At 44.5% G+C, this 23,740-nt stretch overlaps 3 protein-coding genes across 3 annotated transcripts in view; all 3 read left to right on the top strand.

Annotated features, from left to right (window-relative positions):
• Positions 1–16: 16 nt before the first annotated feature.
• Positions 17–7,643, top strand: LOC311108405 (uncharacterized protein; the record flags this gene model as incomplete). The annotated part of the gene is made up of 4 exons (XM_084151033.1): positions 17–67; positions 2,797–2,937; positions 7,417–7,578; positions 7,635–7,643. The coding sequence occupies 4 exons, from the start codon at positions 17–19 to the stop codon at positions 7,641–7,643; spliced, it is 363 nt and encodes a 120-aa protein (XP_084007159.1).
• An 8,377-nt stretch (positions 7,644–16,020) lies between these two features.
• On the top strand, positions 16,021–19,826 carry LOC311112441 (elongator complex protein 6-like). Its single transcript, XM_084155570.1, has 7 exons — positions 16,021–16,487; positions 16,568–16,646; positions 16,883–16,953; positions 17,124–17,248; positions 17,894–18,098; positions 18,787–18,942; positions 19,071–19,826. Exons 1-7 carry the CDS (start codon positions 16,434–16,436, stop codon positions 19,191–19,193), a joined length of 813 nt encoding a protein of 270 aa, XP_084011696.1. The 5' UTR covers positions 16,021–16,433; the 3' UTR covers positions 19,194–19,826.
• Positions 19,827–20,499: 673 nt separating this feature from the next.
• The window catches only part of LOC311119081 (sterol regulatory element-binding protein cleavage-activating protein-like), a 28,780-nt gene continuing 25,539 nt past the window's right edge, over positions 20,500–23,740 (top strand). Inside the window, exon 1 of the mRNA XM_084157706.1 lies at positions 20,500–20,599. The gene's annotated coding sequence lies outside the window, so the exon portion shown is untranslated. The remainder of the gene's footprint in view (positions 20,600–23,740) is intronic.

The raw sequence follows: 23,740 nt of genomic DNA on the forward strand, positions 1-23,740 counted from the left end.
CCCCCCTCAGAAAAACATGAGCAGATACACCTGGGAGTGTAAGACCAAAGAGGAGCCCGACTGTAAGGTAAGATAAACCCCCTCAGATGGCCCGCCCCCCTCTCCCTTAAACGGCTCTCTCATTGTACTGTGACCCTGTCAGTCACCCTCTCTCAACTCAACGGACTAATCCACGGCCCCAAACTTGGCTAGTCAGAACCTAGTGCTGTTACTCCTAAGTGCTGATCTAAAGTCAGTTTATAAGTTAAGTTAGCCATTACCCCTTAATGGATCATTTCTGGATTGGAGCATATGCTGATTCTAGACATGATCCATATCTTTACATACTCTGGGCTCTTAAAATAAGAACTACGAAATAAACACAATTTAAAATATGAAATGTACAGTCTTTTATCTAGGTTAAATGGCACAGAGATAAACGTTGTAGCAGTCCAGTAGCAGTACGATTGTGTCCTTGTAGTGTCCTTCAGACAGGAGATATCGACCCTTCCCACAGGAGTTCTTAACAGAAGAGAAGACACTGCAGTAGACTGAAACCAGAGAAATCTTGCTAGACATAAACTCTCTCTCCAGATAAACACACGGTCAGAAATTGTACACACTCCAACATGCATAAAAACACTATAATATATACACAGATAATACAACTAGAACGTGAAATATTGTTCTAGGGAGAATATTTTCTTTATTTTGAGCATTACATGGACTAAGTACAGTGGATTGTATCCGTTTACTCATTTACCCCTATCAACATTAATACCTTTCCTTTTATGGACCATGCTGGTTTACAGTATAGATTTAACTATGGCTTGTGTCAATTCCATTCTAACTCAGTCAGTTGACAAAATTAATTGAAAATATAGATAAAGGTAATAAGTAAAAGTCTATATTTACAGTAATTAATACATGTATAAGTTCATGTCCTCAGTATTGATTGAATGAAAATGGAATTGATATTAAGTGATTATGAAAGGGTTACATTGACATGTCCTGATCATAGTGACATGTTCTTATAATACTGACATGTCCTTGTAATGTTGACATGCCAGTCCTGTGCTGTGGATTAAAGGCCGGGACGTACAGTCCCTATTGTCCAATCCTGCCCTGTAGGCTGTGCTTTGCTGTGCTGTGCTGAGCCATACTGTACTGTACCGTGCCAGTGAAGAGCATTGAGGCTCTCTATCTATCTGTAACAAATCGTTTGACTCAGTCCTGTCCCACCCTCTTCGTGTCCTTCCTCCACTACGTATACACAGATACACACACACGTTCTATACAAAGACGCAGATCCAGACACTCAGACCGGTGCAGATCCAGACACACTCACATCAACTCTGAACAGACACACACATACAGACATAGGCATAAAGCAGGAAGGATACAAAGATCTGTCCATGTTTCATCTTCATCTCAATCCCCCGTATATCTCTGTTCCAAAAACTCCCAACAAAGTCCCTCTCACCCTCTTTCCGCAATACAATGAAAAACAACAGCAAACAAACAAACAAACACATTTTCCAGTTTCACGCTGACGGAAGGAAAGATGGCCCCTATCCTGTAACCATGGAAGTGACGTATCCCCACGTCCTGCCCGAAGTTACTATCTAGACCATCAGCCAATGGGTAAATGCTCTCGCCATCCCGTTTGTGTGCCATTGAATAACAAGCATTCAGCTCTGTTTCGTAATGGCACAGCCCTCAGGGTCTGCAGTGTGTGTGTGTGCGCGCGTGCCTGTGTGTGTGTGTGTGCGTGCACGTGTGTGTAAATGCGTGTGTGTTTGTATGTGTGTATGCATGTGTGTGTCTTTCCATCAGCCTGAGCACAGACAGACTCTTCTACCTACACAGCAGGGTCGATGAAGCTATGCAATATTAATGAGGCTATCAGGGTGGAAAAACAGGTTCAAATTAATGCCAATCCATTCTTTTTCCTGACCTTAATTAAATGCAGCCAAAAGGATGAATTGAAGTGAAACAGAGTTGTCTCCTAATGCATTGTTTTTTCAGCTCCAGCTGTACTGTAAGTATGTATGAAAGTGGATCCATAGACAATGTGTTTAATGTCAATTATGGCACGGCTCATTGTGTTTTAATTGGGACAGTAGCGAGGTGAGTGGGGCTGGATGAGTGATTGGGGGGGGGGGGGATTCTGGATTCTCTGGGGGTCTTGCATGTGGATGTGCATGCGCTTCCCGGTTGGCCTGGATGGGGTGCTTGTTGGTGGGTTATAAAGGATGGGAGGGGAGGGAGTCGCTCATACAGTTCTCCAATCACCTCTATGTCCCTTCAACCAAAACAAATGTGCAAAGCAAGCATGATGTTGAAACAATTGGGTAGCCACGGCCACTTGGGTCTTTTTGAAACGGTTAGCTTACTCACTGCTACATGCTTTTCCATCGACTGATAGTCAGGTAGTGTGAGGATAATATGGGATTTTGGGATATTTATATCCAAACAATATAATACATCGGATTACAGAGAGGGATGGAGGGGAGTTAGAGGCTCTAATATTTGGAGATGTTAGGATGGTATTTCAAATATTCTCATCTCTTTAGGGGGAATGAGAATATGCCATAGCAGTGGTCTGTCTAATAGAGGCTATAAATTGATATTTTCAGAGGTTGAAGGCCAGCTATTGGCTGATGCTGTGACGGTCCATATAAGAGGATGCAACAAAAGACCACATGGTAGACTAGAGGGAGGGTTTGGTTTATAACAGTTTTGGGGGGGTCTGACTGGGTAGGCCTAACTGTGTTTTCTCCTCCCTCCGTCCATCTGTCCGCCCGTCCCTGGCAGGATGATCCTAATGCCCCGAACAAGCTGGAGGACCCCGTCAAGGCCCCGGTGCCCAAGGAGGACGACTCCCTGAACATCCACAACTCCCTGACCCCCAAACACGAGAACCACAAGGTACTGGGCGAGGAGAACTCCTCGGAGGTAAACTCACTGCAGAACAACATGATGTAGAAGCCTGGTCGGGATGAGAGCTCCAGTCCTGCTCTCTATCCCACCCACCACGTCTACAACTGCTACCACCAGCCAACCACCGTCTACAACACGGCAACACTGCCACCAAGCGGCCCATGCCGCTGCAAAAAAAACACACCACCCCAGCTGAAACTCCTCCCCCACCTGCCACCGCCTATAGCGACCCCTTATGCCCAATCACGCCCCCCTGCCTCGCTGCCCTGCCCCTTTGTTGCTGTCACTCTGCTCCCCCTTACCCCCTGCCCGCACGCACATACACACACATGAACACACAAACAGACACACCAGAACACACAAACACACACACGCACATATACGTACATACACACACATACACTCACATTCCCCTGCCTGCATTGGTGTATTTTGTAAAAATAAAAAAATCATATGGAGTTTAAAAAAAGAAGTTAAACATTGTAAAAAATATAAAAGCTACTGAGAGGTTTCGATGTTTGTCTGACTAATTAATTGAGTATGTATAAATATATGAAAAAAATGCTTGGATTGATATAAAAGAAACACAATGTGTCTTTGTTTTCATTGATGTGATTTCTAATCCTGATGTACTTGTTTTATTTTGTACTTTTCTGGGAATACAGACTTCAAACAGAGAAAAAAATCAGACAGTTGTTGAAATAAACATTTTTAACATGACACCTTTGTCCCTGTGTTTTCCTGAACTATACTATCCCTTTCCCTCTCAAACTCTTGCATGGCTTATTACAGCTTGGTAGCTCCTTATGTTGCACTCACACACACACACACACACACACACACACACACACACACACACACACACACACACACACACACACACACACACACACACACACACACACACACACACACACACACACACACACACACACACACACACACACACACACACACACACACACACACACACACACACACACTGTTACATTCCCCCATTCACACATAATTTTTCATACCGGCCTGCATTCTCAATGAGTCTCAAAGGAGGCCTCTCCGATGCCATGCCTTTGTCGGAGTTCAAAGTGTGATCATTGAGAGAGTTCTAGACTGATTGGACCGAGTCTGGTATTGTAGGGCCCTTCTCAGGCTGCGGGGTCTTTGGTTGGGTGGATGGGGGATGGAGGACCCCTTTCGCATCAATAGGGACAGAGAAATATTCAAACCACTACAGAGGAAAAGTTTGGCTATGGGAATAAACAGCAGGCAAGCAGCTACAACGACAGCAATTAACACATTTTCTCTTTATCTCTCTCAGTCTCTGTTATGTTGCTGGTATGCAAGAGAACACATAGCACTCATGGTTCAAAGGAGAAGGCCTATTGGCTTTGCACCTTTCTCAGACACACACACACTGAAGAAGCTGAAACATTTTTGTGTCCTTGGGATGGATAGAGACTATAAAATCAATCAACCTGCATGAGTTATACTGTAGCTCAACACTTACTCCTCAATTGTGCCTGGGTTCGAGCCTTGGTGTGAGACCAATCAGGAGAAAGTGGTACTTGCTAAGTAAGCAGCGTGACGTCCATTACATTAGGGATTGCTCTTTGGCATTTTAGCAGACCGAAGAACTCTCCAATGAATCTGTTTTGTTTCCTCATCTCTTTCATTTCTGCTTCATCTACAATCAACACCAATGACTGTATTGACACTTCAGGGCTCAACCAGAAAGCCTCCCTTCCCTGGGGGCCTCTCTGGGTTTGACTGTGTGTGTGTTTCTGTATGCATGTGTGTGTGTGTGCGCGTGTGTGTGTATGAGTGAGTGGGTGTGCGTGCATGCGTGTTCAGGCTTGTCTCTGGGAAGAGAGAACCCAGTGTCCATCACACCACAGGACAAGAGGTGATGGTGTGGTTGAGAGAGCTGGGCACTGAGATAGACATCTATCTCTATTCCTCTAAAACCCGGTCGGCCTTTCTAAACATATTTTCTACACCCCCCTCACCCCTCCCTCTTTCCCTTTTGTATATCTATTTTTCTGGCATCAACCTCTCCCCCTCTCTTTCTGGCTTATTCCCCCTCTCTCTAGAAAATGTTTCACATCGTTCCACCAGTCCTCTCTCTCCTCTATCTCTCGCTTCTCTCCTATCGCTCCTCTCCTCCCTGTTGCTGGAGGGTCTTTACAAATGCAGCCTCAGACAGAGGGGGCACCGTTGCCATGGAAACCAATTATGTCGCTACGGTCCAAGCTTGAGAGGACCAACTCAATGACCTCACCATTCTCTTTATTCCTTTCTCTCTTTCTTTCTCTCTCTCTCTCTCTCTCACACACACACGACTACGCACACACACCCGATTAGAACAGACTGTGTGGCGTTGCACTGAGACTCAGAAAATGATGTATAATAGATATATAAAATCAAGAATGCATTATGCAGATTTAATGTCATCTAGGAAAACATGAAATGTTGGCATTAAATACACTCTGATTCCACATAACCCCCTTATATTACTCCCTCTATCTCTTTAGCTGACCTAAATACCACTTCATGTTCTTATAGCGTTTTTACAATGTTCTGACGATGAATGCACTCCTGCTCACCTTTACCAAATAATTTATCTGGAGAAGAGAGAGGAAGGGCACACTTCAGGTAGGGAGAGAGGGGTCAGGGGGGAGAGAGGGGTCAGGGGGGGAGAGAGGGGGCGGGGGGGAGAGAGGGGGCAAGGGGGGAGAGAGGGGGCAGGGGGGAAGAGAGGGCACAAAGAGGGCGTATCAAGATTTTTCTCTGCCTCCCTAAGCCTGCTGGGACGTTGGATTCATCCGCACACTGCCATTGGCTGAGGATGTGGTGGAACGATGGTGTGTGAATTCCACAGGGAGCCTCAGGATTGGCCAACGCAAACACATATACACACAGACAAACATGCATGCCCACACGCGCAGTCACGAGTGTGCGCGCGCACACACACACATACGAAAGCACACAAAATTGCACAGAGTCAGAGTATACACAAACACACAGACTTGCATAAAAGCTCACAGAGCAGTTTGGGAAGCAAGTATTGAAGCTTAGTTAAGTCTGATTGAACCATTTTGGCATTACTCTGGTTTATTAATGAGGATCTCTGGAATGCAGATGATCATCAGAGAAGCCTTACTGATGGAAATGTGGCCATACATTACCACACTGAGGCCAAATCCTACTCCCCCTTTTCCTCAAAGAAAGGAGGGAGGGAAAAATATAAAATGATTCGCACCACAGAGTTTGGCCTTTCTCTGTTGTGTTATCCTTTGTAGATCAATGTACGGCTGCAGTGGAGGTTGGGGGTAGAAGGAAAGGGTAGATGTAAAGAGCTGGATGGTACAGGTAACTGCTAAAATAAAGGAAACACTTGAGTAAATGAGGGATACAAAGTATATTGAAAGCAGGTGCTTCCACACAGGTGTAGTTCCTGAGTTAATTAAGCAATTAACATCCCATCATGCTTAGGGTCATGTATAAAAATGCTGGGCAGTCCATGAGCATGAAAACGATGTAAACCATATGCCATGGCCGTCTCAGTCACCAGATCTCAACCCAATTGTACACTTATGGGAGATTCTGGAGCGGCGCCTGAGACAGCGTTTTCCACCACCATCAATAAAACACCAAATTATGTAATTTATCGTGGAAGAATGGTGTTGCATCCCTCCAATAGAGTTCCAGACACTTGTAGAATATATGCCAAGGTGCATTGAAGCTGTTCTGGCTTGTGGTGGCTCAACACCCTATTAAGACACTTTATGTTGGTGTTTCCTTTATTTTGGCAGTTACCTCCTGTATTTAAATGCATCCAATTCTGTAGAAAACCGTTTTAGGTAGAAGTAACCACACAGATGCGTGTCTATGATGTGCGTGTGTGCGTGTGTGTGTGTGTGTGTGTGTGTGTGTGTGTGTGTGTGTAGGGTTGGATACGTTACTTTCTAAATGTAATCTGTTACAGTTACTAGTTACCTCCTGTCCAGAATTGTAATCAGTAACATAACTTTGGGATTACGCAAACTCAGTATCGTAATCTGATTACTTTCAGTTACTTTTGTATTACTTTCCCTTTAAGTGGCATTAGAAGAGACTAAAATGATCCATCAAACGCATTTGGTGTGTCATCATAGTGGTCTCTGACTTTTGTTCAGACTTGCTCAGGTGATACAAACTTAAACTTGCGCCTTTTTTCAATCCTGAATGGAAAGTAATTGAGAAAACAGAAAGGTGTCATTATGTTTTTTTTTTGCAAACATCCTTTCTGAATTTAAAGCAATCCAAGAAGTAATAATCAAGTTTTTCAAAAGTATCTGTAATCTGAGTACAATATTTTTGCTGGCAACGTAATTGATTACAGTTATAGTTTTTATTTAATGAGTTTACATGTACTGATTACATGTCATCAGTTACTCCCCAACCCTGTACTGTATGTGTGTGTGTGTGTGTGTGTCTGTGCGTGTGTTCTTACAGGGCGAGGTGACCATCGAGATGGAGCTCTACCATCCCAAAAACGCCAAGCCGAGACCCCCTTGCAGTCCCCTGATCCACTATGACGTGTACCTCTACAAGGTGCCCAAAGCCCTGCCCAAAGCTCCTGTTGTCAACCGGATAGGGGCCAGGCCCAGGGGTAAGGTACTGAGGTGGGAGGATGACATGTACCCCCCTTCGCACCCCTGTCCTGTGTACAGCCCTCTTAGTACACGGTCCTTACCGACCATCGACCCCAGGGGTTATAGGGCACGACCACAGACAGCCAAGGTGTGCACTCCCTAAATCCTGGGTCAAACATTGCCACACCTCTATCTATCACTGTACAGGAGTACACTGACATACAGTATACACACTGAAACAGAGTGCTGCGATGTACTGGAAATGGAGACTGAAAGACTGTACTGACAAACAATGAAATGTACTCATATGGACAGAGTCATACTGAACGAGTTGCAAAACATAAAAGGCGGATTCTTTCAGAACTGTGCAGCTGAGATATTATTCAAAAATCATGGTCTGTATTTCAATAGTCTAAAATGGCTTTCTCATCTGTTCTCCTCTCCTTCATCTATTGCATTGATCTGGCAGAGTAAGCTATTTCAGACCATTAAGGTTACTGGTCGCTGTGATTTCAAACTACCTCACATCATCTGGTGTATACTGTAATTAGTTACATAACAGTGGTCGTAAATGTGCTACAAACTTGAACACTGGCAAATGAATGTGACACAACTCAAGTGTGAAGTCTCAGACACATTGAGGATACTTGATTTTAAGCAGCTACCATTGAACATTTTCAAAGGACAAAAATGCTCATATTTCACCAAGGATCTATTGAACTGTGAAATTATACTCAATGCTTATATATTTTTTTATATAAACAAAATAATTGTTTCTGTACAATAAAGTCAAACAATTGCTCTGTTAACATGAACTGTTTCTTGTGGGTTCCCGTGTGGCTATCTAAAGATTACTTTTCTATTCATAACCACAGGACCACAGAATGAAGACCTACGGCATGGGAAGCATATGGAGCAGGGGATCACAGTTTCCCTGCTTCTGTCAGTTAGTTCATACTGTCTGTACTTGTGTCACTAATGGATAAGGCACTGGCCTTCTAAGCCCTTGATTGTGGGTTTGAGTCCCATCTTGGTGGTTGGTAGCAGAGCGGCGCAGTGGAAGCGCACTGGGCCCATAACCCAGAGGTCGATGGATCGAAACCTTCCTCCGCTATGGCAATTTAGCCTCAGCTACTCCATATAAGTCAATAAGCTGGTATATTTATTACAATTACACATCCTGCTGGCCTCATATATGCTTCCATCCTCCACATGTCTTAGGAAGCAGAGTGGCGCAGCGCAAGTGTGCTGGGCCCATAACCCAGAGGTCGATGGATCGAAACCATCCTCTGCTAGCCATTCGTCTTTTAGCATAAAGGACATGAAAAAATACATTTCATGGGCGGATCTCAGTCCCTTCCATGCTGACGTTCCCACAAGCTTCTTACTTCTGTGAGGTCATACAGTCTGTCCCCATGTCACCAAGCCCCAGTGGCCGAATGGCACTGGCCCCCTAAGCCAGGGATTATGGGTTTGAGTCCTTCCGACTCTGTTGGAGAGAATCAGCTTGAGCAAAGTGAGTTGTAGAATCACTGACATACAAATAGTATTCCCTACCAAATAATAGGTTTTGTACGACCAAGATTCACAGAGCTCAGCCTCCCCTGGCTCAGAGGGGCATACTACAAAGCAAGATCAATCAGTTAATCAGCTACTGTATCTTGCATAAATATTCTGACATAACTTTTTATTTTTAAGAAAGATAAGCTTGTAATTAGCATGATGTAGTTGACTCAACAACCAAAAACACATACAGTATCTAAGTTTCCTTTTCTTAATGAACCAGAAAATTTGTGGTTATTTCTGGTTATTTATCTTTAGATAGCAGCATCAATTAGTTAGCCAGCTTTGTAGTATACCCCTCAGGTGATCGCCCCACCAAACACACATGCACACAACCAGAGATTGATTGATTGGAGACAACTTGAGTCAATTACAGAACATTTCCTAGGATTTTCTACATGCAGCGACACTAGCGGGATAAAGCTGGAAATACCGGTAAAAGCACACTTTATTTGGCCCTGGAGGTCGCCCCCATAGAATTAGGAATTAGAATACTAGAATGGACATGAACCTTCTTATGATAGGATAAAGGTCAGCCATTTTGGTCAGGGACTTGGTCAACCATGGTTTGCAGGATTATGCCTCTACTGCCATTCATTCCAATTAGACTGGTTTGGATTTCTCCCTGACCAATATGGCTGCCATTTTCACCCCATTCTGGAACTTCAAGGGTTTATGACACAGCCCATCTAGTAATTGCATTTATGTAATCAAAACAAGCACATAAAGCACATAAAGGCTTCATAATTCATAAAGGTCATGTTAACTGACTGATATGATCTCATAGAACAAAACGTATAAGATCTCCTAAACCTGTGTTAACCTCAGACCTTATTTTCACTGTTTATCCCAAAACCCCATTCTTTCCGCATTAATTCCCCCCCAGTGGCGGCTCCTGAAAAAATTCTCAGGAGGGGCAATTTTTCTGATGATTTAGGTGACCTACACACATTTTAAAAAAGATATGTCCAGCAACAACATGAAGACAGGGGCAGCATATAAGTCAATACCAGAAGCATTTATTGACTGATCTGGGGAGATGGATTCCAGTTTCTGTGACAGATTATAAATAATCTCTGATGCCTTTGTTATATTAGCTTTTGGTTGAATGTACTGTCGTAGTAAATATATAATGTTATAGCTTGGTCTGACTAAAATCTTGTGCATGACCCATTTTGTGTTGGGCCTTTGTATTCAATACAATGAACAAGAGTCCTATCTTGTCAGCCTTGTCAGCAGGTGGCTAAGGATAACACCCACGCCATAGGTCTCTCAGTTCTTCCAACTCACGAGTTCTTGCCCTGAGGACACACACACACACACCCACACACACACACACACACACACACACACACATCATCATCACTGATAAACACACACACACACACACACACATCATCACTGATAACAAACACACACACACACACACACACACACACACACACACACTGATAACAAACACACACACACACACACAAATCCTCTTCTCTTAGGCTGAACATCTGAAGACAGAGAACCCGACTCAGAGCCAATGCAACAGTGACACTAGCCTGGAGGTGACCTCGCCCAACTCATCAGGACCAATCAGAAGATCAGAACTACTAGATTCAACCTACTTCATTTTATTGTATAAAATGTCAGCACACAATGTTTAGGGGCTCTTCTGATAAACTCCCTACGAGTTTGACGAACGGGTCCGTGCACGCGATTCCAGATATCTTTACCTCTGAATAAACTGCCTTATATTATACAATTATCCACCTTGTCCAAAAGTCTCTACTTGGTCTCCGTTCTCCAGTAAACTTGTTTTATCAACAATAGTAAGGTTCAATGACACAGAAAGCAGTTCAATGTCGGGGTACAGAGTCGCTCTCTTACCAGGATCGCGGTCCGCTCTGACCAGGGTGAAGCCGGCCGGCTCCACCTCTCTGTCCGGGACTCTGTCATCCAGCCAAGTCTCCCAGCTGTATTGGGATTCCGCTGCCAGCAGCGTTTTCATTATTTAGTCCGTTCGTAGCGGGTATGTACACGATCAACAAGATCAGTCCAAAACCGAAGATCAGTCCAAAGCAGAATGTTTGCAGAATGTTTGTAAACTAAGTCTACAAATTAAAAACATAAAATAACGCCACACTGCAGGTCGCAACATAGACGCTGCTAGCCGCCATTGTCTTAGTTACGTTCAACGTTACGTCACGTATGACGAAAGCGCGTAAGTGCATGCCCACAGACACCCATAGAGAATGTATTGAAAGCTTTGAAATGTGAAAAAAATAGATTTTACATGACAGGCTATGAGAGACTTCTGGGCGATTTTCAACCTGACTGAAATCGCCCAAAAAACGGGCGGGGCCATTTGAAGCACGACTTTAGCCTGATTTGACATTTAGTGGCTGGCAGATCAGACGTGAACACTGATAACTGCTGTTGCCGTGATATAATTGATTAGAAAAAAAATCCCTTCCTTTTCCCGTTTGGCAGTGCGTCGCCCATATCGCCCTATTGAACAAGCCGTCCCTGTTCCCCCCATAGGAATGGCTGAACAAACCAGAGGTATGGCTTGTTAGTGGTTGTTAAAATAACAAGCACCATGAGAGCTTTTGTCCCAAATCCATTATGGTGTTTTAGGTGCCAAGCTTATGGTCATATTGTAGCAGTATGTAGTAGGGAGATTCCTAGATGTGAGAAGTGTGCAGGAGGGCATGAGACAAAGGAATATGTAGTTGCACCCTGGTCTCATATACTAGACGTTACATAGTAAATGTAAATACACACACTCAAATTATGAAATGTTATGTTACGTTTGGTATGGTTACATAAGACAGATTGTTACTTAAGGCAAAAATAAAAGTAGGGTGGTTGGTAGGGGTGGATGGGTAGGTGTATAACGCAAACGTCTAACAACCTAAAGGTTGCGAGTTTGAAACTCATCACGGACAACTTTTCAACTACCTTTACTACTTTGCAACAACTTAGCATGTTAGCTAACCCTTCCCCTAACCCTAACCTTAACCCTTTTAGCTAACCCTTCCCCTAACCCTAACCTTAACCCTAACCCCTAACCCCTAGCCTAGCTAACGTTAGCACCTAGCTAGAATTCGTAATATATAATACGAATTGTAATTCGTTGCATATCATATGAAATGGGTAATGGACATCCACAAATTAATCCACACCATACAAAACGTAACATAGAATACTAAATGGAAATTTTCTGAATTCTGTACAGAATAATACAAAACGCTCTGAGACCAGGTTGCAGCATCGGTGTGAAAAGTTGGGTGTGTAGGTAGGAGTACCCATTGTGCTAAAGATCAGAAGTGTCCGGTGATAGAAAGGCAGGTTGAGGTTGCCAGGATCAGAGTAGTACAGAAGGTGTGGTATGCTGAGGCAGTGAAGAGAGTAGTAGAGGAAGATGGGTCCAGGGCGAGGGATCCTAAGAGTAAGTAGGCTGAGGCCAATAGAGAGTGATAGGAATAGCATGCGCTTCAGTAAGGTTGATAGTCATGGTTATCAACTTTACTGCAGAAATGGAATGTAAATCACAGAAAATATACTGAACAAAAATATAAATGCAACATGCAACAATTTGATTGATTTTACTGATTTACAGTTAATATGAGAAAATCAGTCAATTGAAATAAATTAATTAGGCACACACTGGGAATACATGACTGGGAATACAGATATGCATATGTTGGTCACAGATACCTTTGAAAAATGGGCCTCAAAATGGGCCTCAGGATCTCGTCATGGTGTTTTTGTGCATTCAAATTGCCATCGATAAAATGCAATTGTGTTTGATGTCCGTAGCTTATGCCTGCCCATACCATGACCCCACCGCCACCATGGGGCACTCTGTTCCCAATTCTGACATCAGCAAACCGCTCGACCACACGATGCCATACATGTGGTTGCGGTTGTGAGGCCGGTTGGACATACTGCCAAATTCTCTAAAACGACGTTGGAGGCGGCGTATGGTAGAGAAATGAACATTCAATTCTCTGGCAAAAGCTCTGGTGGACATTCCTGCAGTCAGCATGCCAATTGCACGCTGCCTCATAACTTGAGACATCTGTGGCATTGTGTTGTGTGACAAAACTGCACATTTTAGCATGGCCTTTTATTGTCCCCCGCACAAGGTGCACCTGTGTAATGATCATGCTGTTTAATCAGCTTCTTGATATGCCACACCTGTCAGGTGGATGGATTATTTTGGCAAGGAGAAATGCACAATAACAGGGATGTAAACAAATTTGCGCAAAATTTGCATATGGACAATTTATGTGATCTTTAATTGCAGCTCATGAAACATGGGGCCAAAACTTTACATGTTGCATTTATATTTTTGTTCAAATCAAATCAAATCAAATTGTATTTGTCACATACACGTATTTAGCAGATGTTGTAGCGGGTGTAGCGAAATGCTTGTGCTTCTAGCTCCGACAGTGCAGTAATATCTAACAATTTCACAACATATACCCAATACACACAAAACGGGATTTAAGAATATATACATATATGGACAAGCAATGACAGAGTGGCATGGACTAAGATACAGTAGAATATTATAGAATAGAATGCAGTATATACATATGAGATGAGTAGTGCAAGATATGTAAACATTATTAAAGTGACTAGTGTTCCATTTCTTAAAGTGGCCAGTGATTTCAATAGGCAGCAGCAGCCTCTAATGTGCTAGTGATGGCTATTTAACAGTCTGATGGCCTTGAGATAGAAGCTGTTTTTCATTCTCTCGGTCCCAGCTTTGATGCACCTGTACTGACCTCGCCTTCTGGATGATAGCGGGGTGAACAGGCAGTGGCTCGGGTGTTTGATGTCCTTGATGATCTTTTTGGCCTTCCTGTGACATCGGGTGTTGTATGTCTTGGAGGGCGGGTAGTTTGTCCCCGGTAATGCGTTCGGCAGACCGCACCACCCTCTGGAGAGCCCTGCGGTTGTGGGCGGTGCAGTTGCCATACCAGGCGGTGATACAGCCCAACAGGATGCTCAGTATAGATGTTATGGTGGCAGCTGCAGAGAAGTACTTGGGTGTATGAGATTTTACTGCAGAAGAGGTAAGGTGTGTTAAACGATGCTGTCCCATCCTCCCAGGCTGCTGGCCTGGTGTAGGATCAGATAAAGCCAAGTAGTGGACAAGTGGTGAGGTTTTAATCGGTGTAGGGTCCTTTTCCCTTCCTTTTTTTGTGCCACAAAGTGTAATGAATTCACTCTCCAGAACAGTAGGCGGAAACACAGGGCTAGATAAGAGGATTTGATGAATAGGGACGCCGTGACCTGCGTCACACTCCAGTACAGTGGTGGTGTCTGCACCTCTCGGTTGCCATCCGCCAATACAAATTTAAAGAAGAAGAAGAATAACAAGCACATGTCACGTGCATGGAGCAAATGCATCAATTAAATGCATCCTTGATTCCTCCCTGAAAATTGAAGATGGGGTGTCGAAGAGGATTGGTGTCAAGTGCAAACAGAGTGAGCCGTGCACCAGACTGAGTTCTGGAGGTGAAACGGAAATGAATGACGGCGAGTTAAGTGAGGTGGAAGGTGTAGTGAAGAGCTCGGAACTTGAGCCTGGCATCAATGGACATGATAAAGAAGAATCTGGTCCATTAGGAGTGAAATTTTTGGAGAAAGTGGATCCTTGCCTTTTGGCGGATCCATTTGTGGTTTCAGGGTGGGTGGGAAAGGAGGTGGGAGCAGTTGAATCAGTGAAGGTAACCTGTAGTGGACTTGTGACAGGTGCTCCGTGTCATGCAACTTGGGTCAAGATCTGCTTCTTGCTTTGCTCTTAGGAACAGGGCACCATTGAAAGGAGTGATTTCTGGGGTAGCGTTAAGTGTGGAGGTGGAGCAATTGAAGTTGAAGATTCCTGGTGTTTGTGATGCCCGCCGTGTGGTGCGACGCAGACACAGTGGTGAGCATGGTGAAACAGAGGAGTCACTGTCTTTTTGAGTTTTTAGTCAGAGTCTTTACCCGATAAACTCATGTTAGGAAATATCAGTTATGTTGTTAGAGTTTTTGTACCGAATCCACTGCGCTGTTTCAGGTGCACCGTTTATGGTCATGTCGCAGCAGTTAGTAGAAGGGAGATTCCAAGATGTGAAAAGTGTGCAGGAGGGCATGGGATAGAGGATTGTGTAGTTTTGGTGGATAAAGTTGTGTGTGTCAACTGTAGGGGTGCCATGTTGCTGGGGATCGGAAGTGTCAGGTGTGAGAGAGGCAGGTTGAGTTGGCTAGAGTCAGAGTAGTGTAGAAGGTGTCGTATGCTGAGGCAGTGAAGAAAGTAGAGGAGGATGGGTCAAGGGTGAGGGATCCTGAGAGGATACCTGTGAGTAGTAGATCTGTGCCAGCACAGAGGGATAGGCCAACGAGTGACATATGCTTCAGTAAGGTTGGCTTCTTAACGTTCATAGCAATGGTTATCAACTGTACCGCAAAAATAGAACGTAAATCACAGAAAATAGATGTTGTAGTGGCAGCTGCAGAGAAGTATTTGGGCATACATGATTTGACTTCAGAAGAGTTACAGGGTGTGTTGAGTGGTGGTGTCCCGTCCTCCCAGGCCATTGGCATGGTGCAGGAGCAGATAGGGTCAAAGTAGTGGAATGGGGTAGGGGGATTTTAATAAGCATGTGGTTAGTTGGAAGTGTGTTTTTTAAAATAATTATTTTAAATGTTATTTTTATTTATTTATTTTTTGGTTTTCCTTTTCCCTTTTTCCCATTTCGTATCACAAAGTATAATGGATTTATATTATAGTCCAGTTGGGGTCGGTAATGCAACATATTGGATGCCAACCGCAGTTCAACTCCAAAGAAGAAGAAGAGCACGTCACAACACGTTCCACAAAATTTCGAAACGCGTTTGACATACTCAGATTGTCCCTCTCTTCTTGCAGTATAAACTACGGACCCCCACCCATGCTTCTTTTTCACAACAAACATTCTGAAAATGAAATAGCGATGAATGCGGAAAATTATGGACAAAAAAGTACTTTGAGCTGTTGTGATTTGCCCTGGTTAACGCTAGAAATCGTGTCAACAATCTAGCCAACTTCATAGCCTCCCCCGACAGTCTGCACTAGCTGTAGCTAGCTAAATGTATTTTCCTGGGAGTGTTAAGCTTTCATATATACAGTCATTGGTTAAGATAGCTAGCTAGTTATTAATGAAGTAATTTAGCTCAATCGATGTTAGTTTTTATCTAGCTAACTAGGTAACTAGCTATAAGATAGCAACTCACCAGAAGACATCCCAATGATTAGTATGAGATAAGTCTTCATCCCTTCTCAAGATGTTTGCAGAGCTCAACAGTATTCTCAATACCAGTCCCGACAGCTTCAAGCAGGTAACCCTAACCTCACCCCTAACCATAACCAATTTCAATCCCTATACCTAATCCTAACCTTTGTGGATTGATGTCTGCAGGGAGAGTTTATCTTGGTGTCTGACAGACACACAGACGCGTCCTTCCTCATTCACCATTTCCTCTCCTTTTATTTACGAGGTGAGGCTCTATGTGCGTGATGTCCAGTTGACTGATACTTGTCCATAACACTGTGCCCTGTATTACTGATGTTCACGTTGTTGTTGACAGTTGTGAGGTGAAAAACAATGATAGTCAGTAATAGAGGGAACATATGGGGCCAAGTTATGCACTGCTTTGATGTACTCTCATAAGTGGTAAAAAATTAAATCTGGTGAGGCCAGACCTGCTCAGAAGTTTGTGTGTGTGATTTACAGCGGGCTGTAAGGTGTGTTTCCTGGGTCTTGTGCAGTCCTTCAGTCACTACAGTGCAATCAGTCAACGTTTGGTGAGTATACTTATCCTCCAAAACGCTGGGTTAAACTTTCCCCCAGCCACTCTTATACATACTGTGCAAGTCAATATGTGTCTTTACAGTTGTGTATGATTTGCTGTTGCTTGGTGGAGATGTATTAACTACATTTTGTATGGGTTCTTTCTGTGTTACATGTTAATCAGGGTGTGAGTTTGACCCAGGCTAGGGAGAAAGGGCAGCTGGTGTTCTTAGAGGGACTGAAGGAATCCTTGGGGGTACTGCTTCAGAGGGAGGCCAGTAAAGGAACCCGAGCAGTGGACTTCCTCAGGTACCTGTCTGTAGCGTTGTTTTCTCTGACTCTGATTAAGCCTACTCCTGGACTAAAAAGCATGTTCGAGTGGCGCAGTGGTCTAAGGCACTGCATCGCAGTGCTAACTGTGCCACTAGAGATCCTGGTTCGAATCCAGGCTCTGTCGTAGCCGGCCGCGACCGGGAGACCCATGGGGCGGCGCACAATTGGCCCAGCGTCGTCCAGGGTAGGGGAGGGAATGGCCGGCAGGGATGTAGCTCAGTTGGTAGAGCATGGCGTTTGCAACGCCAGGGTTGTGGGTTCGTTTCCCACGGGGGGCCAGTATGAAAAAAATAAAAAATAATGTATGCATTCACTAACTGTAAGTCTCTCTGGATAAGAGCGTCTGCTAAATGACTAAAATGTAAAATGTAATTCAGTGCAGAAGCTCCATTGAAAGTGCTTTTTGGTCCTGGAATATCGAAGACTTTATCTGGTTCCGGGAATCCAACCTGTATTGTTTGACACAGCCACTCATACACCTTTTCTCTGATGTAACCAAAGCAGTTGATGATAATATGAATCTGAAAATATCTCTTCCCCCTTCATTTATCTCCCCCTCTGTCCCCTTTCTTTCTTTGTCTCTTTCTCCCTGTCTCTCTGTTCCCCTCCACCTCTCCACAGAGATCCCAGTTCTGGCCTGCATGGTCTATATGACTTTGTGTGGGACAACGTAAGGGGGGCTGTGGGGGGAGGTGGTGGTGAGGAGTGGGGTTCCCCTGTGCTCCTGGTGGATGACCTCAGTGTGGTCCTGAGTCTGGGGGTCAGTGTTGGAGCGGCGCTGGACTTCAGTCATTACTGCAGAGCCACTGTCTGCTCCGAGCTGCAGGTCAGATAATACAGTATATCACATTTCACATTTACATTTTAGTCATTTAGCAGACGCTCTTATCCAGAGCAACTTACAGGTAGTGCATTTATCTTAAGATAGCTAGGTGGGACAACCACATTACAGTCATAGTAAGTACATTTTTCCTCAAAGTAGCTACCAGCAAAGTCAGAGCTAGTAAGGGGAGAAAAAAGTCAAGTGCGAGTGTTAGTTCACAAAATTATGTGGGATGATTTAAGATACTCTTTGAAGAGGTAGGGTTTTAGATGTTTTCAGAAGATGGGAAGGGACTCTGCTGTCCTAGCATCAGGGGGAAGCTGGTTCCACCATTGGGGTGCCAGGACAGAGAACAGCTTGGACTGGGCTGAGCGGGAGTTGCTCTCCCGTAGGGGTGGGAGGGCCAAGAGACCAGAGGAGGCAGAACGGAGTGCTCGGGTTGGAGTGTAGGGTTTGAGCATAGCCTGAAGGTAGAGAGGGGCAGTTCCTCTTGCTGCTCTGTAGGCAAGTACCATGATTTTGTAGTGGATGCGAGCTTTGACTGGAAGCCAGTGGAGTGTGCGGAGGAGCGGTGTGACATGGGAGGCGCACGGTATCACAAGCTCACTGTCTCTCCATCGTCTGACTCTGTTCAAATAATCACACACATTCCTCCTCTATATCTACTTTTCCTTTTCTCTTTGATCTGCAGGGCAGCATGGTGATGTTAGTGCGATGTGAGGCGGAAGAGGAGGAGAGTGATGACGATGGCTCAGAGCGGCTCCTGAGGGGCCTTACACACCAGTGCAGCCTCACACTCCAAGTACAGGGTCTCCCCACCGGCTACTGCAGGGACATCCACGGACAAGTCAGATGGATTACATTATTTGTGTGTGTGAGAGTGAGAAAAAGAGAGAGAAAGAAAGAGATTGAGTGTTATGTGCAGTAGAAAACTGTTAAACTGCATTAAGCTAAACCGTACTGTGTGTGTTTCAGGTGGAAGTGTGCTGGCGAGGACAATGTGACAGGCAGCAGACCCAGAAGAAACTCTTCCAGTACAAGGTCCACGACAAGGGGGCTTCCTTTTTCGCCAGGGGGACGTCCAGTGCAGTCCTTTAACCCCTCAATGGATCCCTTCTGCCTCCCTTCCCAGTGTCGATCCCCAGTCCCTTACCTCTTTCAGTCACATGGCTCCCTGGGCTCAACCATAGAGAATGATAGATGCCTGTAGTGGCCAAAAGGCCGTATTAGCATGGGCAGCTATTGGGCCATTGGGCTTCCACCATTTTAAAGTAGTCAACCTCATGAGACTTCCAACTTCATTGGCTGATCGCGCCTGGTGACCCTGTTGGAGTCATGTCCAACCGGGTTATCAGGAGGAATCAGCCAATCATGAAGAAGAAAATTGACTACTTCAAAATGGAGATTGCCTCAATGGCGCTGCCTATGCTGTCACAGATGTTATTTTGGCACAGATACAAAGATGAGTCCTCTATCTATCTCTATGGGCTCAACACACAGGCCAGGAGGTTTGCAATTTAGGACAACAAAGATGCTGGATTATGGTCATGATCATGAAACAGGTTGGGATCAGTTTTGAACTGGAGATGTGGTATTGAATTGAACATTGGATTTCCGCTTTAGAACCAACCGGGCACATGCATTGCAAAGCTGACATAGGAAGCCTGAGTGAATAGGTAATTTCTCAAGCGACATGGGAACTGACCTGACTAGGTTGCACTTGTTATACATTTTAAAAAAAACAATAAACAGCATATTTAAGAGATAACAAATACCAGTGTATGCGTTGTTGGTCATGAAGATAAAATACTGTGTGATTTGGTATATATTAGGATCCCCATTAGCTGTTGAAAAAGCAGCAGCTACTCTTCCTGGGGTCCACACAAAACATGAAACATGACATAATACAGAACATTAATAGACAAGAACAGCTAAAGGACAGAACTACATACATTTTTCTTTAAAGGCACAGGTAGCCTACATATCAATACATATACACAAACTATCTAGGTCAAATAGGGGAGAGGCAGTGCTGTGAGGTATTGCTTTATCTGTTTTTTGAAACCAGGTTTGCTGTTTATTTGAGCTATATGAGATGGAATGGAGTTCCATGCAATAATGGCTCTATATAATACTGTACGCTTTCTTGAATTTGTTCTGGATTTGGGGACTGTGAAAAGACCCCTGGTGGCATGTCTGGTGGGGTAAGTGTGTGTGTGTGTGTGTCAGAGCTGTGTTTAAGTTGACTGCAAACAATAAGTAAAACGCGTTTTCAATAATATCCAGCGGGTGTCGCCATAGCCACATGCTTTGCTGTCTTGGATGAGGTAAAGGGTGAGAGGTCGAAGTGGACAATTCACGCTGCTCTGTTGATACAGTCAGTTTTTCCAGTTAGCTAGCTAAATCCTAGCTACTATAATAAGGAGGTTAAGACGGTACACGACTAGCTCCTGGATAGCAGGACCAGCACTCTCGACGAAGACACGAGAAAGTTATTCAGCCAGGCAAGTCAAGTGTAACGTAGCTAGCTAGTCAACTAGCTAACGTTAGCTTTGGTGTGTGTTAACTTAGGTAGCTCATTGACTCGATTAGCTAGCAAAACGGCCCAAATTAATCTTTGTTAAGCAAGCTAGCTAGCTAATGAAGTTAGACGGGTAGAACCTAGGTTGAAGATATATTTTTTTCGACCTAGGGTAGAACTTCTCTGGGTTTGGCGGGGGGATGAACACTGAACGCGGGACTCGCGATGAGGTGTTCTTTGGTGGTAGCAGTTAGCTAGCCAGCCAAGATAGCTTAACTGTTAGCTATTGACAGACGATGTCACTGGCATCACTCGGCAAATCGCTAGCTAATGTGATTAGCTTATTGCTAGCTGCCTGCCATACTATCAGCGTAAGGTGAACAACCCTGCCTTGCTGTCATGGATACGTCGCTGGTGTTGGTTGGCATCAGACAGACAGCAATGTTAGCAAACATTTACCATATCTGTTAACAGTAGAAGCTAGCTAACGTTCGCATCATCCGTTATCTAACGACGTTACGCTTGAGTCAAGCGTTGAAGCTGATCTTACAACAATGTTCCATTTTGCAGAATTATGGATAAAAATTGTTTCTTGTCGTAAGTCGCTCTGGATAAGAGCGTCTGCTAAATGACTAAAATGTAAATGTAAATGTAGTTGTATATTGTAATACGAAGGAAGTACATAGCTACTAGCTGGTGGCTAGGTAATGGAATTCAAATTAAGTTGCCCTGTATTCGCTAACGTTAGCTAGCTAAGTAGCACCTGTTAAAGCTAACGCTACTGGTGACTCGTTTGACAGCCGACAGCTCGCCCTCAGGAGGCCTGTGTGTGAAGTTTGTTCGCATGGCAGAAAACGAACACCATTTATTCACCCATCTTATTAAATACCATTAATCTAAGCATTGGGCAAACTTTTACGCAATTCATTATTGATTTGAATGAGATCACGTGTAGGGATATTTATTGCGTTGCATCACAATCACCACCCTTACCTACTGTGTGCACAGACGAGGCCGGGTGACAGTGTTACTGAATTCTGTATTAGCAGTAATAACTATAATTGGTAACAAATTGTGAAATTAAAATTTAATAGCAGTCAAGCTGCTTGCACACAAAAATAACTATAACTGGTAACAAATTGTGAAATAATTTGCATACTAAAATTGCTTGCATACTAAAATAAATAATTAAGGAGGCCAAAACTTGATTTTCTTCACAATGGAAATCTGTTTAAATAGGCATATTGCAAAACATTTTTTAAAGAGAAAGTGATAAATCGGTCGATGCAGTAATAGATGGAAAATGCAAAGAACCCCTCTTTCCCTTTTCTGCCCAACATGTGTACCGGTATGAGCATAGTGGGCAATATGAGGTGGGCACTGGCCATCAACTTTTTTTCTGTCTGAGGAATTTATCTTGTTACAGAGCTGCACCACACCAGTTGGTTAACGTTGACCAAATGCAATTTGATTGGTCAACAGCTACACATTAAGTAACTGTGTATTTGTACCTTTCTGTCGCTAAAATTGCTTTGACATTGAAAACGGTCTGTTTTGTAGGCCCAAACTTGTGTGCTCTGTCACCTCTGGCTGCATCGCAAATGGCCCAACAAAATACTTTTAGGGGCTAGTCAGCCCTCCCTGTGTTGAGGCGCCAAAACTTGTTAAACTTGTTAATTCAGGCCGTAACACAACAAAATGTGGAAAACGTCAAGGGATGTGAGTACTTTCTGAAGGCACTGTATATAATATGCATCTTAGGGCTGGGAATTGCCAAGGACCTCACGATAAGAGGGTTCTTGCTGGCGTTGGGAAAACATACAACAGGAGCTACAGGATAATACTTTCCTTACATAGGTGAAACTGTAGTGGGGTACTATTTGTCATATGCATTAGTGATGGAGTGGGAAAAAATCAATAGTTACACATCGGGATATTATTTTTGAAGATATATCATATAGTTTTGACCATCACAATATTATTTTTGGGCTAGTTTGCAGTACCTGCACCAAACTCCAGTATTTTTCCTTCATAGCGTGTTCTCAATCTTTTTAAATAGGGAGCCAATTTGTTTTCAGTGCTTATTTCCATCTGATCAAAACTTATCTCATGGCTCGCTCTTGTCCCTCTGCAGCAGACATAGGGTGAGCAATATGTTTGGAACATCAAATTGCAATAAAATCACAGTAATGAATCACAATACATATAGAATCGTGAGAATCGCAATACATACACTACCAGTCAAAAGTTTGGACACACCTACTCATTCAAAGGTTTTTATTTATTTTTAAGATTTTTTACATTGTAGAATAATAGTGAAGACATCAAAACTATGGAATCATGTAGTAACTCGATGGGCACCGGTGGAGCGGACTGCTCTGACTCCGGAGTGGAGTAGCTGACCGGTGCTGGACCAGGCACCGGTGGAACGGCCCGTGCCGGACTGGGAACACGCACCACTGGCTTGGTGCAAGGAGCAGGCACGGGCCGGGCCGGACTGGGGACACGCACCACTGGTCTGGTGCGAGGAGCAGGAACGGGCCGGACTGGAGACACGCACCACTGGCTTGGTCCAAGGAGCAGGTACGGGCCGGGCCGGACTGGGGACACGCACCACTGGTCTGGTGCGAGGAGCAGGAACGGGCCGGACTGGAGACACGCACCACAGGTCTGGCGCGGGGAGCAGGTACGGGGCTTACCGGGCTGGCGACACGCACAACTGGTTTGGTGCGAGGAGCAGGCACGGGTCGTGCCGGACTGGATACAGGCACCACTGGTTTGGTGCGAGGAGCAGGCACGGGCCGTACTGGACTGGATACACGCACCACTGGTTTGGTGCGGGGAGCTGGCATAACCCATCCTGGCCGGATGCCCACTTTCGCATGTGCGGGGCGCTGGCACAGGACGCACTGAGCTGTGAACGCGCACTGGCGACACAGTGCGTAGGACTGGCACAGGATATACTGGACAGTGGAGGCCCACTGGTGACAAAGAGCGTTGAGCCAGCACAACCCGTCCTGGCTGGATGCCCACTTTGGCACGACACGTGCGGGGCGCTGGCACAGGACGCACTGGGCTGTGAATGCGCACTGGCGACACAGTGCGTATCTCCGCATACCTAGGT

The sequence above is a fragment of the Coregonus lavaretus genome (assembly GCF_964263955.1).
Source record: "Coregonus lavaretus genome assembly, chromosome: 3".
In the NCBI taxonomy this organism is placed as follows: domain Eukaryota; kingdom Metazoa; phylum Chordata; class Actinopteri; order Salmoniformes; family Salmonidae; genus Coregonus; species Coregonus lavaretus.